General features: G+C 49.0%; 1 protein-coding gene across 2 annotated transcripts in view; it reads left to right on the top strand.

The window, feature by feature from the left end:
- Nucleotides 1-16648, top strand: part of LOC128941990 (collagen alpha-1(XXVII) chain-like) — a 145257-nt gene that overhangs the window by 89868 nt on the left and 38741 nt on the right. For both annotated transcript variants that reach the window (XM_054284130.1, XM_054284131.1), the window contains exons 28-35: nt 2516-2569; nt 9739-9792; nt 10146-10190; nt 10308-10352; nt 10564-10617; nt 11328-11381; nt 13574-13627; nt 15595-15648. In XM_054284130.1, the coding sequence (XP_054140105.1) occupies nt 2516-2569; nt 9739-9792; nt 10146-10190; nt 10308-10352; nt 10564-10617; nt 11328-11381; nt 13574-13627; nt 15595-15648 (414 nt within the window). The remainder of the gene's footprint in view (nt 1-2515; nt 2570-9738; nt 9793-10145; nt 10191-10307; nt 10353-10563; nt 10618-11327; nt 11382-13573; nt 13628-15594; nt 15649-16648) is intronic.

The raw sequence follows: 16648 nt of genomic DNA, 5'->3' as shown, positions 1-16648 counted from the left end.
CTTAGATGTAGTTCAGGCTCTCCCGGCAGCACAAGAGCTGCTGGAGCCAACAAAAAGGCAGCCCTGGGTGGGTGCAGGGAATGGATTTTGCTCAGTGTGTGAATTCCCACAGTGCTGGTAGCAGGGAGGAAGATCACAGCAGTGAAATGCCCAGAAGTGCCAAAGGTGTGGCCTCCAAATCAGGGTCAGCTGTGCCACTGCCAGGAGCTCCAGGATGCTCTGGGTGCACTGGCTGCAGGCAGCTGGGCACTGACTGTGCAGTAACAAGTGAGTGCAGGTGAGGAATAGAGAAAATCTGAGCTCAAGCAGCACCTCAGGGTGGCCCATCTCTGCCTGGAGAGCAGGAATGTGGCACCAGCCAGGTCCTTGCAATAAAAGCCGCACAATACCACCCACAGCCCCCAGCTCTGAGCTGCTCTGTGACCCCTCATGGCAGCACTTGCTGTTGACAGAAGCCTAGAGGCAGCTGCATATCTGTAGATGTCTCATTTTTAACAATTCCCATCATTAGCTGCCACATTATTTGGGGACAGCTGGAGCTCTGGGCTCCCTCCTGCTCCAGGCCTGTGAGCACCCGTGGCTGAGGCTGTTTCTGCCCTGAGCACCATCCCATGCACCACTAAATGTACCTTCAAGTGAAGCCAAATTTTGTCTGTCTCCACTGGGGCATAACAATAGAAAGAGCTGAGGCATCAGATGCAGGTGGAGATACCAAAACCTCTCAGCAAAGCTCTGGGAGCTGAGGCCATCCCCAGGTCCTTCTGCTTCCTTCAGTTCCCTCCTCTCCTGCAGGCAAATAACAATTTCGTCCAAGCAAAATGTTTGCTCCACAAATGCATTTTAAAAAGTCATAATTCAATAAGCCAAACTTCCCCACAGAGCCAGTAAATCAAATAATCTCCTAATATCAAATCCCCACTCATTAACTCCAGCTGTTTTTCCACCAAACATTCCTTGCTTGCCTTTCAAGCCAGACCTGAGGCATGCAGTTGTTGTTTGTCCTAAACTGTTAAAATCTTTGAATGAGCCTTAGCAATGATGGCTGATAATTTCAAAAATGACTGGAAATGGGGAGCAAAGTCAATGGTAGGAAACTTTGCCCTTTGCCTGGTTTCAGCTTCCTGAGGTTTGTGAATTCCTTTTTCCTCTTCTTACTCACCATTATGGTGCATTTTTTCTGTTTATATACAGTTTTGGAAATAATGTCTATATATAGGAATATTTAAGGTCACTTATCTCATCCTAAACAGTTCATTGGAATTCCAGCAGGGTATCTAGCTATTGCCATCACAATGAATGTTTCTGTCCTTGGACTTTCATAAGCTGTTTGGGATAGGCTGAGACTTCCATAGGAGATTCCAAATACCAGCTAAGGATTTCATTTCAGCACATGGTTATCATAAAAATCTCTATAAAACAGGCCTGTGACACATGCACTGCCTGTGCCAGTCACCACTGTCCTCACTACCCAAACTGAGATGTTCTGTGATCACAAACACAGTTACACTCAGCTGCCTTTTCCATCCTGAGTGAGAACAGCTCAGCATTTGTGTCCTGAACTTACACACCATGCACAAAAGCAGAATCCTCATAAATGGCAGTTGTAGGAGCAGCAGGAAGATCACAGTCCAGTTCTGTTCTGATCTGTGGTGGAGTTTGCAGGGCTGACAGTTGGTAAAAGCTATTAACATGTAAAAGCCAAACTGATGTGGAATGTTTGAGAGCAAGGAGTGAATGTGTCATTTTGAGGTTTTCTTTTCTGACAGCAGAAAGGCACTAACTTTAATATCAGGTTTAAAAGCTGTGATACAGAACTAAATACTGTTAAATAAATATATCCTTTAATTTTTTACTCTGATAAACATTCTAGCAGGGAAAAAAAACTGGCTTTCTGCATTTTCTGTATGCACATCAATGAATCATGTGTGTACAAATCCAGATTAAAAGAAAACCTGAAATTCTTCTGTAATTGTAAGAACAGGATCACCCACAACACCAACATCACATTAAATTAGTATCTATCTGCCAGTATCAATATTTATGCAGCATTAACAGGGCAACAGTTACTTAAAGATAAAGTCAGTATTTGGCTGAAAAGATCAAACTTGGATACTCAAGATGAGGTGTCTGATTTTGTATTTGGACATCTAAAAACCAGATCCTGGTTATTATTATTATTTTTGAACAGATGCTGAGAAACAGCTGCTTTTAATAGATTCAGAAAGGATTCTGGATGTTCAACTTCTCTTCACATCACACCACTGACACAGATAACAGCCTGCAGGTCATTAAGCATGCAAACCTCAGCCAGGATCTTTGGCCTAAATATTCACAATCCAAAGACAAAAAAAAAGCCATTTATAGGCAAGTGAAAATGGTGATGTTTTTAGCGAGTGTTTAATGAACCAATCTGCTGATCAAGGGTCTGCATCTGAGCCCCCTGCAGATCATATGGGAATGTAGGGTCCTACCAAAGCTGCTGCCTTCCTCATTTTGTGTCCTTTTCCCCTTGCAGGGTCCAGCAGGAGCCCGGGGTGCACCAGGGGTCCGAGGGATGAAAGGTCGCAGGGTAAGCACTGAGCTTTCTCCTCTTCCAAAAATTGGAAAAATAATCTGCTGGTTTGGTCTGGGGGTGTGAAGATGAGCAGAAGTTGGACAGCACCTCCCCAGACACGTTTCTGCTGCTGATCATAAAGGTCCTTGAACAAATCTTACCAGGGAAGAGGATGTAAAAGATGTGTAAGGGCAGAGGGGTGCCCAGAGTAGAGGTTATCATGGACGTGGTCCAGACTGTCTTTTCCAGCTATCTGCCATATCAAAACACAGTTTATGGATGCTTCTGGTGATGATTTAGTTGTCTGAAATTGTGGGAAAGGGTGCAGGTAGAAAAGCAGAAAAGGTGCCTTTGTTGCTGTGGGAGAAAAAGTAGCTGAGATATGAAGTGTTGTGATATAACCAGAGGCAGATGAAGGAGAAAATGTTATGTCATGACATAGAATTGAGAGGCAAGGCTGACAGAAATAGAGCTGGGCTGTTCTACCCATGTGTTCCCCTGCAGTCCCACAGGACTGACACCTCCAGCAGGGCTCCACAGGCATGTGAGGAAGGTGTGCCTTGCATTGTCAGTAGATCAAATTATAAATGTGTCCTGTGCCTTTCTAAGGACTTTTTTCCAGCCCTGATTTGATGTGTACACACCTCAGAGTACCACCCTGTGAGCACAGGTGACTCCTCACCCTCCTGGCAAGAACAGCCCATGCTGGGTGCCACTGCCTGGCACCCCTGGCAGGGCTGTGAGTTCCCATTTCCCTCCATAAAGAGCTCACAGACACCCACAGTCAGTTCCTGTGTGGCTCTCCCTGCTCTCTCTGGGTGACAGCTGACAGGACAGTGACCTCCAGACCTGCCAAAGCTGCTTGTTTTCCTGCCTGTGACATCCAGCCCCCTTCCCACTGAGTTCTTCAGTCTTTCTTCTCCAATGGGATATTTATTGCAGCAGCATCCCTGCTTTGGGTTGTTTTTCCTTGTCCAGCTGCTTTACAAAGTATTAATAGCCAGCACACATGAGTTCTGCTGAAGGCCCCAACAACAACATATTTTGCATTTCTCCCCCAAGGATCTGTTTCCTTGTTTCATTTTCAAAGGCACACACTGGAGTAAACTATACGTTTTACCTACTCCCACTCTCTGCTTCTCCTGCAACTTCTGCTTGGGGGATTCAGGACAGCCAACAATTTTGTGTTTCCCCATGCCAGAGTGAATGTTTTCTTCAAATAGGGACCAGCAAAAGAAAATGGAATAACCAGCTGGGAAGCTTTATAACCATAGAGTTATGTACCCTGGAACTGCTCTAAACTTTAAAATCACATCTAGAAGGATGCCAGTAACATCCAAACTTGGCAGATGTTTAGCAGGGTTCATCTTTTAAGGAAAATCTCCCATTCCTCTGTGCTCCTTGGTGGGAAGGGCCATGGAGTTCCCTGCCCAGGTCACTTGCAAAGGGAGTGTAGTTCCTCTGTTCTGCCCAGCAGGATTAACTGGGCTCTCTGGGACATCCATGATCATGTTGGATGAGAAACTGGAGGTGTTCCTTCATGGCAGGCTCTGAATGGATGGTGGAAAATACCCCAAGGTAAAACTGCAGCCCAGGGCTGAGCAGGAAACGCCTTCTGATGGATCCAGGCTGAACAGAAAACACCTACTGATGTGAGGGCTGTGGAGAGGTAGGTCCTCTCAGGGGATCAGGTGCTTTTGCCAGTGCCTTTAATGTTTGCACTGACAGAGAAGGAGTCTAGGAACTGCCTCCTCCCAGCTGCCAGCCAGGGATCCATCCCCATCCTTGTCCTTCTCCTTCCAGCAGGCACAGGCACTGCAGTGTCTGGCTCTGGGGTTGTCCAAGGTTCCCTCACATAAACCTTCTTCAGCTTCTGACATCCATGCTGGCCTCCAGTCCCCAGCCCACAAGGACAGCTGGATTCAGCTCCCGGGACAGGAGGTTGCCTGGTGTCAAACCCTCCAGAGAAATCCTGTGGACCATCAGCTGCCACCAGCACTGTCCATGCTCAGAATGGCACATCCTGCAGCAGAGACCTTCAGCTGCATGGCCTGGCTTTACATTTCCTCTCCAGATGTTCACCCAGCAGGTCCTGTGCCACTCCCTCCCTCTGGAGATGCCTCCACAGACCTCAGAGTGCATCCCAGCCCTGCAAACAGGAATGCAGCAGTGGCTGTACCCTGACAGGCTGCAGTGCCTGCAAAAGTCACCTCAGGATGTGCAGAGCATTGAGGCAGGAAGGAGGCAGTTCCTGGGGAAAAGGGAGCATTAAGGAGTTGGTCTTGCCCTAAGGACACCAGTACTGGGCAAAACTCTGCCTGAAGCTCGACCAGCAAGGACTGAGCCTCTGGATCTGCTGCTGGAGCTCCTGCTCTCAGCTCCCCTTGCTGGGCTGGGCTCTGGTGGAGATCTGGTGGTGTTTGAGCACTGCAGTGATTTCATCCATGCAGAATTTGTGAGGCAGAGAGATGTGCTTTCTGAGATCCCCAGCAGGAAGGACAAACCTGGGCTTTGCTGTGAAATTTTACAGATTTCAGTGGATCTGATGCAGGAAAGTCAGTATTGTAAGAACAAGCAGATCTCCTGCCTGGAGGATTTCTGGTTCAAATCTCTCTCATTCACATTTTCCTTCTCTTCCTACTGTCAGAAGATATTCCAGGCACACAGCATCCTATGTTTGCTTACTTGCTCCTGTGATTCAGGCTCTTGCTTTACTCAGGATGGGGAAATGATCCCCCAACTGTAATTTCAGCCATTACCCTCTGTCTATCCCAGCTCACAGAAGGGATGTAATTCAATTCAGAGTGGAAACATGAATGCAACCCCTGCCAGATGTTTGTGGATTCCATGAGCTCTGTTTGTGGATGCTTCATTAAAGTTATTCTGCTTTTGAAGGAAACGTAAATAGCAAATATGGTTTTGATTGTTAAGAACAATGGAGACTTTTTGGGGTCTGCATTTATGTTGTGATAGCTTTCACAGTGTCAAGATATGTATATTGTAGAAAGAAAAGCTTTTTAGAAATTGCAACCTTCTTTTTAGTCCTGACAGAGCTATTGTTCTTTCACAAGTCTTTGTTTATTCCACCAAACTGATACTGAACAATCTTCCTCAAATGTTATTTCCTTTCTAGTCTTCCCTAAGGAGAAACTTGGTTATGTGAGCCCAGGCTCATTTCCCTTCATCTGTACTCAGTGTAGCACTTGGATATGTGCTTAACATCCAGCTAGTGACAGCTATGTATTAAGCTATGCTAAAACCTAATTATTTAACCAAATCAAGGTTTAAATTTGGAGGCAGTTGGTTCAGCAAGCCCCTTGTCCTATGTCACTTAAATCCTAAAGCACATTTCAGCATAACCAGCTCCTCACAGCAGGAAAATGTGTGGTCTCCTAAGGATAATGTCATCAAAAAGACTGGGAATCTCCATGAAAAGCTGAATATCAACCAGAGCCATGATTTCGTAACCCACATTCCAAAGCTGCACCTGAAATCCTGCTGTAAAGTGCCTTTCCCTGCCCTGTTCTCCTGGCCAAGGTGCCTGCCAATATTTCTAGAATTTTATCCTCTCGCTGCTGGGTTCTGGCTCAGGTGGTACAGGGGAGCTTTCAAATCCCAAAGCCCATTTCTCTTTTCCACTGTGCCATTCCTTCATCCACTCCTGTAAATCCAAGATAAGGGGAGCACACCTGCACTCCAGGCCCTTTGCTGCCACATGGACCCAGTGATCTCCAGCATCACCAACTGCAGGAATTTATAAATGCCAGGCATTTGTAAAGTGGTGTTATCTAAGCAAACCTGAAAATATTTGCCTTTCCAAGCCCAGCTGAGTTGTTGTTCATGGAGAAGTGGAGGGTATTGTTCTGCTTCCAGGGATCTTTCTGGTTGACTGAGAAAGCCTTAGAAGTGTTTGAGGAAAAGCTCTTTTCCAGATCCATGGCCAGGGATGTCTCCCTTTGGCTTCACTCAAGGCATCTGCTTGCTTTTTTGTTTGGCCAGGCTGTGATAGCAAAATGTCAATATTTGGATAACTGGGTAAGGAAGGAGCTCTGGGTTTCTGGAAAGGAGCTACTGCCTGCTGCTTCATGCTGCTGTGGAGAGGCTGCTCACTCTCTGTCTGAGCTCTGAGTAGGGGTTTAACAGCAGGAAATGCAGCACTGCTCTGCAGAAACACCTTGCTGAGTTCTGCAGGAGCACTGTGTGCTTCAGCAGCAGATATATCCCTATTGCCTCACCTGGCCAAAGGCTGGAGAGTTCCCCTGCCTTCCTTTGTGAGCTGTCACCTCCAGCCACTGTGGGAGCCCCTTGTTTAGCCTGGGATTTCTGATAGTGCTTCTTGGTGTGGCTCAGCACAGGGAAATGCTGAAATGCTGTCCTGGCCTGCATTGAGGGTCCCAGGGGAGCCCAGGGGCTGTGCTCAGCCCAGCTGCCAGGCCTGCAGGGGAAGGCACTTTGAGGTCCTTTCAGGAGCCTTGAGGCTCTTGGCTTTGGGATGCACCCTGGACAGCTGCCAAGACCTCACTCTCTCATCTCTAACCAGTATTGTCAGTAAAACAGAATTTTAAAAATTTAGCTAATTGACCAAATGTAGCTTTTCCTGTCAGGGTGGATTAGGGGAAGCCTTTATCCCAGGTTTCAGCCCAGGAGGCTGCAGAAGATGAAGTTGCCACATGCATTTGAGAACAGAGTGTCACTGTCTCCTTCTTCAGGTCAGATGCCAATGGGGTGTGCTGTGGCGGAATTAGGCAGGTGACTGCTGGGAAGGGAGATTGCCCTGGCAGATCCTGCCATGCTCTGACAGGGCTCTGCTGGAAGAGATGAGGATCCTGTAAAAGCCTCCCCAGCCGGCCCTGGTGAGAGCCACAGCCACCACTGAGGGTACCCAGCAGCATCCACCAGGCTCAGAGCAGCTCCTGCACTGGCAAAGGGCTGGACAGGGCAGGACAGGCTACAGAAGATGGGCCTGGAGAGCCCAGACTCATTCCAGTTCCCTTCCCACTCTAACCTGGGTCATCACTGTAATTTCCATGTCCCTCTTGCTTCCTGTTCCCTCTTTCAGACCTGAGCTAAGGAATCTTTGCCCTCTGCACATCCTCCCCCTGCTTCTCTAGCAGCTCACCACATCCTCTCAGACAGTAGAGATGTAATTGCACAAAATATCCAAGTGGCTGCTCAAAGAAGAGGGGAACAGTTTGTTTTCCAGGGAGGATGAGCATTTGTTTGTTGAGGGTGCTTTGCCAGAGTGCCAACACCACACCCATGCTGCCACCTCCCTCCCCAGTGCAGGTCTGGGTGTTTGCTGGCTGTCCCGTCACCCCAGGCAGCCCCAAGCTGCCTCCAGGCCCTGCTCCCCCACCACCCCACAGTAGCAGGGCTGTCTGACTCCTGCTGTCATTTACCCAGCTTTTAAGTGACCTTCTGGTCTTTGTCATTGTGCTTTGAGGTTTACAGGGACAGGGATTAATAAAACTTTTGGTCTTTACTGCTCTCTGATCTAGGGGCCAGCATCAGCCACAGCACTTGGGATGCTGGGCTGGTGAGAGGTGCTGTGACATTTGTGCAGCACAGCCCCAGCTGTGAAACACCCCTTTGGTTGTGGGGGTCCCATCTGGGGCACAGCCCTCTGTCTGTCTGTCTGTCTGTCTGTCCTGGAGGCCAGGCTGAGCACTCTTCAGAGCTGTGCCATACTGGCAGTGCAATGCAGGCTCTTGGTTATTCAGTCTCTGCTCCTCTGAGCAGCACAGGGCTTTGCCAAGCTCAGTAGGAGTTTTTGCATTATTTTATATTGACAATGTTTGTCTGCTGTAATAATTTGGCTGGGGTTCCTATACATTTCTGCTGTACACTGCTTTTCTTTGTGAGTCTCTCTCTTTGCCTGTCATCCTGGAGTTGCTTTTCTAACACACTGGCTCCCTAGCCCTGTTATTACTTTTGGCACTGCCTTTGCATCCCGATTAAGCACATTGGCTCCTGTTTTCTCTTTCTGCATTGGCCAGCTCTCAGAATTCCTCTTACCACTACGTCCTAGCACTGCTCTGTGCTTATATTTATTATTTATATTGCAGTAGTGCCTAAGAGTCCTAACTGAGCTCATGAACTGATTATGAACATGATGTCTGTTCATAGAATCTCTTCATACACCCTTTTTTAACTCTTATTTTCTCTCGCTGTGGCTCTTTATTATCTGTCTGTGTGACACACTGGTCTCTGAGGGTCAAATGGTGCAGAAGGTTGTGTGCTCAGCTTTCCTGAAATAAGCTTGAAAGATAGATGGTCTTTAAAATCCCTTTCAACCCAAATGAATTTTTCTGTGATTCTCTGATCATATCCTTACCCTTTTCCCAGGGCTCTCCTCACTTGGAACCCTCTGAAAGAACAAGGATGCCCCTTCCTCAGTGATGCCCAAGCTGTACCATGAATTGTTTGTTTAATTTTAGCTACTCACACCTGCTCATTTGCAGCAGGGTGTGTGTCCCACACACCTCCTGAGGCCCCTGTGCCCATCTCACACTCACACACCCAGGCATGGCACTGGACCCTCCCCACCTCCATATCCATGAGCACCTGCCTGGTCCTTAACAGCAGCCAGATCTTTAAATATCACTCAGCTGTAGCTGAGGGCTTGGAGTTCAGCTGCCAGCAAATACACCTTTCCCTTTGGGAGGAATTTGGGGCCCAATGTGAAGGTGCTGGGGGTTGTGCACCTCTATACCACCACTGGGACCATGTGACAGTGTGGTGTGGCAAGGGTTAAGGGCAAGGGTGTTGGAAAAGCAAAGTTTCTAGTAAGGAAAAGGTTTGGTGTCAATAATGCTGGAACTGCAAGTTTGTGCACTACAAAACTGTTGTGATGTAACCATTGTCTGAAAATAAGGTTGTTCCTGGCCTGCTTTTCTCCTCTGGCTTGGGTTAGTGGTTGGTAGTTGGTTTAACAGGAATAAAAAGTGCTGTGTGCTGGTAACAGTGAGGCAACAAAAACACAGAAAGAGGCAACAAAACACAGAAAGAATCCTTTTAGTCCTGGGCTCTGAGCTGCTGTGCTCAACCCAAGCAGGTACAAGTTGGCTAAGCCAGGGTTGATCTCATGGCCTGTCCTGGTGGCCAAGGCCAAAGTGACAGCTGGATTTTCCAGTGAGCCATATCCTCTGTGTTCTTATTTCTGCCTCTCTTTTGCCTCCTCCTAGGGTGCCAGAGGGCCTGATGGCCCCGTGGGCGAGCCAGGGCCACGAGGTGCCAAGGTGAGTGCCAAGGCTGCTCCCAGCCCTGCTGTGAATGCTCTGGGCAGGATCAAGGCCACATCCTGCCCCAGGAACAGGGATGTTCAATTGCTCCATGAGGATCAGCCTGTAGGGATGAGTCTCTTACAACCAGAGTGAAATCTAGCCAGCATTGGTGTCAGGGCCTTTGCCCACACTCCCAGCTGGTTGGGTGTTCCTTGGGGCATTATCCCAGGTATTTGGCCTCTCAAAAGCTACAGGGATCTGGAAGGGAAACGATGCATAAAAATGCAAGGGGAGATGGGCTGGGGCAGAAGAGCATCACCCACAGCTCGTGCTCCTGCTGGATGTGTTTTTGTCTCTTTGTTTTGCAGGGCAGAGCAGGGGAGCCAGGCAGGGTGGGCCCAGATGGGCTGCAGGTATGTCCTGTGTGAGAGCCACAGCTGCCAGCCCTGGGCACAGCCACGTGTCCTCAGAGCACCTCAGGTGTGCCAGCACATCCCCAGGTGATAACTGCTGTAACTGTGTGTTCACAGGGCAAGATGGGAGACACTGGGGAAACTGGAGCACGCGGCTTCCCAGTAAGTGTCCATCCCTTCTGCTTCCTTTCACAACCTCAAATCCCTAATTTTCAGTCCTGGTCCAGGTGGAAGAATTTGGACCCTGTCTCACACTTGCAGGGCCACCTCTCCCCTCCTGTCACTGCAGCACTTTTGAGGTGCAATTTCTGCTGAGAAATGTGGTGGATTGCTGCTGGGTAGGAGCTGACCCTGGTGTTTTTAATTTTTCTAGGGTATCCAAGGACCTTCTGGACCTCCAGGAGCAAAAGGGGCTCCAGGAGACCCGGCAAGTGTCTTATCACTCTCTCTCCATCTGTCTTTCCTTGCACACAGAGACATTTCATTTCTTTCTCGGTCCCTTCCCACCACTTATCCCATCCCCAGCTTCTCTGTCCTTGCCAACTCCAGCATGGTCAGAGATGGGAAAGGTGTGGCTAGAGTCCTAGGAGCCAGAAGGAAAGACAAGATCAGACCCCTGGAAAGCCAAAGGGAGCCATGGATCTAGCAGGGAGAGTGTAGGATCCAGCCTGGGGTGGGTTTTGGAAGGGAAGGTAGGAAAGAAGGGCAAGGTTGGGTCTGGGACAGGGTCAGATGTAACAGGAGGAGTTGGAGTGGAAGCAGGAGCAGGAGGGAGTCTGATGGTGTCAGAACTGAGCCCACAGCTTTGGGGGAGTCACTGGGGACAGACAGAGCTCAAGGAGGGCCAGCAGTGCTGGACTGTGAAGGGAGAGAGTAAACCAGACACTTTCAGATGAGCCACTGCAGTTGTTTCAGATGGGAGCCAGGAAGAGGAAGGTCTTCTGAGCTCTTTGCCTGTTAAGGTGCCTCAGCACACCTACTGCTGGTCTCCCCATCCCTCTAGCCAAATCTTGCACAGTGAGAGCTCCTCTGAGATGTGGGAGGGAACTGAAGCTTTACCTTACAGACCATGGAAGTGATGGCCCTTCAGAAACAAAAACATTTGTGTGAAAAGAGCCTTGTGTCTCTATTTTGCAGGGTCCCCAAGGACCACAGGGGCCACCCGGGCCTTTGGGAGAAATGGGGCAGAAGGTAGGTCTGAGCTTTGCTGCTTTTTGCTTTCCCCTTCCCTCAGGAGTGCAGGACTGAGGGAGCAGTGACCATGCAGGGGAACTTCCCTCCACACCTTGCAAGGAAGGATTTCCCTGAAATCTGACACTCAGCTTCCAAAACAAACAGTGAAAATCAGGAATTTGAGCACCCTTTCCACCACAGTCCACAGACACCCAGCTGGTCAAAGTGCAGACCCATCTTCCCAACAGAAGATGCATTTCAAAGGTGACCACAGCAGGGACCAACTTTTGCTCCAAGGGGCAGAGCCAGGGAGCCAATACAAGCACAAATCAGACTGAGTGCCAGTCCTTCCCTCTCCCTGGTGCTGTTGCTGACACACCCAGGTTTGCCCAGGTGGCCGAGGCAGCCCCAGCAGGAAGCTCAGAGACGCCTTTGCTGCTGACAGTGCTGCTGCTGGGCTGGGGTTGCCATGAAGCACTGACACAAACACACCAAAGCCAACCAGCAGCTGCCAAACACTGCCCCAAAGGGGTGCAGGGGATGCCTCCATGGTTTCCCCCAACTCCCCTGCACTTTTGGGTTTATTTTACTCCTCTTAAAATTACACAGTCTTGGCTCTTTTATCACGTGTGCCAGTGCCCCTTGCACAGCTCCTTTCTGTAGGTCCTGAGCTGTAACACAGACATGAAGGTGGCTTTGAATGCAGTCTATGCAAAGTGTGTGAGTCATGAAAGTTTCCATTCTCATGGCTGCTGGACTGGATAGAGCGAGCTCTCAGCATGGTAAACCACACTGGGGAGCTGGAAAGCTGCTCTGAGCCACTCTGGATGCTGCCAACCAAGAAAGTACAGACCTTCATTCAAATCTGTAACTTTTCCAGGAGCCTTTCTCTGCACTGGCACCTTTGGAGAAACCAAAGCAGGATTTTTGCTTTCATTGGAGCTTGAATTTTCTCATTGCGTGACACGAGCGTTTGTTCACAAACTCAACACACACCCTGCTCCCTCCTCTGCTTGAATCCACTCAGCAAGCCAGGAACTGGCTTTATTCCCTGGGTAGCTCCCTTGACTATGTGCTCTTTTTTCCTTTATTCCCAACTGTAAAGAGAAGGGAGATTGTTGTCTGGAATGCAAATATCATAAGTAAATAAACCACTCAAATCCTTTAAAGAGAAGCTTTACTGTCCCATCTTTGGGCTGGTTTCACAGGCTCTCATTCCCCATGCTTCTCAGAGGTAGGAGTAAATGTACAGAGATGAAAGCTCCCAATAGATCTTGGGACTAAAGATAGTGAATGACTGTGACCCCACTGTCAGGGGCTGCACATGGAGCTGGACTCAGTGAGAACAGTTTGCAAGGTCATTCTCACATCTTCCATCTTTCCATCTTAATTCCTATTTTTTTCCAGGTCAAGCACTCATTTTTGGCTCTTTGAGGGGTGCCAAACCCCTCTACCAGAGTCTGTGCTCACACAAGAGGGAGAAACTTTCTCTCAGCCAGTCCAGCCTGGGCTGTGGATTTCAAGTCTGAGCCCCGGTGTTGGTCTTTGGATATTTGCTGGCCCTGTACAGCCAGAGACAGCTTGCTGATGGATGTCAAGGCTAATCTGGCCAAAATTTGTGCTGGAGGGCTCAGTGTCACCTTGCTCCCTTTAGCAGCAGCACCATGGTGCCCCTGCCTCTCTGGGAATGTGGGCAAAGCTCATCTGGAAGATGTGGGGCAGCTTTCCCCTCATCAGGAGGAGCTTGTTGGTGCAGAGCATGTGCTCACACAGGTGGGAATGGAGAGGTGGAGCTGCAGGGAGCAAGAGCAAGAGCACAGCCAAACGTTCCTGCTACCCCCTGCACCAGCCCAGCCTGCTGGACCCTTGCAAAGAGCACCCAAATCCAGTTCTGGACCTTTTCCCTTCCATCCCAGCTGGTTCCAGTGCTGCTCCCTGCTGGGGTACAAACCTCAGAGAGCAGAGGGACTGCAAGGAGCAGAGAAAGGCTGGGGAGAGGGGAGGTGTGAGAGCTGCCCAGAGCCCTCCCAGGCACCAGGGGCCTCTTTGATGCTCTGGACCCTGAGCCAGCTCCAGGGAGGTAATTGCATTGCAACCAGGGCTTGGCTGTCCCAGGAGAGCTCTGCTAAAGGAGTTATGGCTTTGATCTTGCTTTCTGCTTTGTTACAATGGCTTTTTTCATTATCTTGTTGGGTTTTTTTTGTTCCCAGGGACCGCCAGGCTCAATGGGACAACCTGGTCTTGCAGGTGAACCTGGCATGAAGGTAAGGAAAACCCTGAGTGTGGTTTCTCTGTCAGACTGGGGGGATAAATGTAATTTGTGTTCCTGAGGGACTGAGTGACATTGCAGGTTTACCCTCCAACATATCCATATCTGCTGGATATCCCAGCATCCCAAAGCAGATAGTGCATTCAATAAAAGATACAGGTAAAAAAAACTAAAACTGGGTTAATTTTAGCCATTTTTACAAATTCCTGAGCCCCATCCTCAGGGACAGGCTGTCAGTGCTGGGGAGATGCCCCATCCCAGGGATCTTGTGCCTCAAGAGCTGTGAAGGGCCTGGGAAATGAAGCTCAGCTCTTTGCAGATCCCAAATCTCAATGGAGAGAGGAGTCCTTGAGACTCAGAGATCCAGGCAGCCTTTAATTCAAAACCAGAAGGGTCTCAGGAAGGTCTCAGGCTTAAAAATACCCTCAGACAAGGTCCTGCCACAGTTTCCAAGGCTCAGCTCTCTGGGGACTGAGCTCCTCTGATGGTTAAGGGGGAAGGGTGCCCTGCTGCAGACCATGAATGCACCTTCTTGTCCACATAAAAGCCATCTCTTTGTTTGAGCAAAATCCCAGTGCTGGGCAGCTCAGAGGGGATTTTATTTCATCCTAACCCACTTGCTCTGAACATTTGCTCGTGTGAGCAGAGCTTTTGAACAAACTCTGTGTGGGGATTAAATGCAATTTCCTCTGTGCTGCTCTTCCCTCCCACCCCCCAGCCCATCCTTTGCCATGTTTTCCTTGGCAAATCTTCTGACACTTCACTGGAGCTACCGTGCCTTTGGCATCCTGACACTGCAGGAGTGTTTGAGCGTTTGAGCTCCAGTGCTCCTGGCTGGCCCTCCTTGGAGCAGGACATGATGATTTGCACAGACACCCCCTGACCTGCTGGCCTTGCTGGGAAGCTGTGGAGTGAGAGTCCTGTCCTGCTCCTTCTCCAGGCTGGAAGGAGCTGGACCAGGACTGGTCTGTGAAGGGCAGTTTGCTGGGGGATGAGGTTTATGGATACCCCAAACCTTTTTCCCTTGAACTTATGGATATTATGGAATTTATGATTTATGGTTTATGGATATCTCAAACCTTTTTCCCTTGAATTTATGGTTATTATGGTTATTATGGTTATTTTGGTTATGGAATTTATGGATATTATGGTTATGGAATTTATGGATATTATGGTTATGGAGTTGATAGTTTATGGATATCTCAAACCTTTTCTTCCCTTGAATTTATGACCATTATGGTTATGGAAGTTATGGTTATTATGGTTATGGAATGTATGGTTTATGGATATCTCAATCCTTTTTTCCTTGAATTTCTGGATATTATGGTTATGGAATTTATGGTTTACAAATGTCTCAAACCTTTCTCCCCTGAATGCTCTGCATTTCCTGAGCTCTCCTCCATGCAGGGCAGGTGGCTTGGATGAGCACACATGGGAGAGAGCTGGCCTGTGGCCATCCTACCCCAGTGCCACGTTGGCAAGATCCATTTGTTTGCTAGCTCCTTCTGTTCCCTCTTTTAACTGCTATCAAAGATTCTGATTCTTCTGGAACTGAGTGAACTGCTATCAAAGATTCTGATTCTTCTGGAACTAAGTGAAAAGAGCTGCTGGGTTTTGTCCTCCCTCACTCTGGTCATGTCTGCCACCACACCACATTGCACCCACCCTGGTACTTGTCTGTGAAGTGCCATGCCAAGAATTCCTTCTGGATCTGCAGCTTCAGGCAGCTCAGACCCTCTGTGACCCCTGTCCTGTCCATCTTTGCACCATTGCAACAGAGCCTGTGAGATGTGTCCTTCTTTGCTGTGTTGGGCCTTTGAAGCCCCTTTGAAACCTCAGCTGAAGGTGTTTGTGTGGGAGAAGGAAAGAAAGAGACAAAATTAGGAGTGCAATGGGAAGCACTTCACACTCCCTCGGTGTCAGTAACCAGCTCATCCCCCTGTCTGTGCTTCCTTCCTTTAGGGTGATCCTGGCCAGCTGGGGATCCCTGGAGAGCAAGGCCTCATTGGCCAAAGAGTGAGTATGGACACCTCCTGTGCCTCATCATTTCCTGGCCACTTTCTGTGCCTCACCACCTCCCCAGGGTTCTGTCCTTGCTGTCCCCAGCCTGTTCTCTGCATCCCTCCCTGTCGGAGCCCAGGGAATTCCTCTAGCTGCCCTGGAGGACTCAGGACCCTGACAGGGGGCTCAGAGACCTTGGCACACAGCACAAGACCCCTGTGCCTTTGATCTTGACCCATGGAAAAAATTACCAACCTTATATGAGGATTTACAAACCATGAAAGTTTAAGTAGAATGACAGTGAATTTATCACAGGGTGAAAAATAGATTTTTGAGGTTTTTAGAATGGGGGCTCTGGGTCCCAAGATGAAGGGATTTGGATGTACCTTGTCCTTTTTCCCTCTTCTTCTTGGCCTCCATCTTCTGGGTGATGTTGGCATTTTTAGATTGGTTTAGAGTAGAAGCTCACTGTCTAACATGAGTGATAGGTATTGGGAAGTTATGGTAAATAGTGTACAGGTAGTTTTTAGTATAAAAAGACAACACCAGAGTGCCTCAACCCAACCTGCCAGACAGACCTTGGCGGGCCAGGAGGAAGAATTTTATAGATAAGAAACAATGAACAACCTTGAGAAGGAGAACAGAAGAATCCTGACTCCTTCTTTGACAGCCAGGCTGGGGAAAAGAGGCTTTGTAGCTATCTCAGAGTCACTGTGAGATTTGAGACCTGCCCCTGTTCCTTCCCCCCAGAGCCCATCAGCCCGAGCCCAGCAGGGTCTGTGAGCCCCTGAGATGCCCAGTGAGTGTGAAAGGGGCAGTGTGGGAGCACAGGGGGAACAGACCCCTCCTGTTTGCCAGGGGCTGTGCAGGCTGGAGCGGAGGCAGCTCAGCAGGGAAACACTGCACACACTGTGTGGGCATCAGGGGGATGAATGCATGGATTGAGGCTGGCAGGGGCTCTGTCCCTTCCCAGGACTGAGGTCAGTTGTTGGAGCAGGAGGAGGAGAGCCCAGGT

This window comes from Melozone crissalis, unplaced genomic scaffold (assembly GCF_028551555.1).
Source record: "Melozone crissalis strain CALT ecotype California unplaced genomic scaffold, PUWL_Pcris_2 ptg000041l_1, whole genome shotgun sequence".
Taxonomy (NCBI): Eukaryota; Metazoa; Chordata; class Aves; order Passeriformes; family Passerellidae; genus Melozone; species Melozone crissalis.
This window is presented reverse-complemented; position numbering and strand designations above follow the sequence as displayed.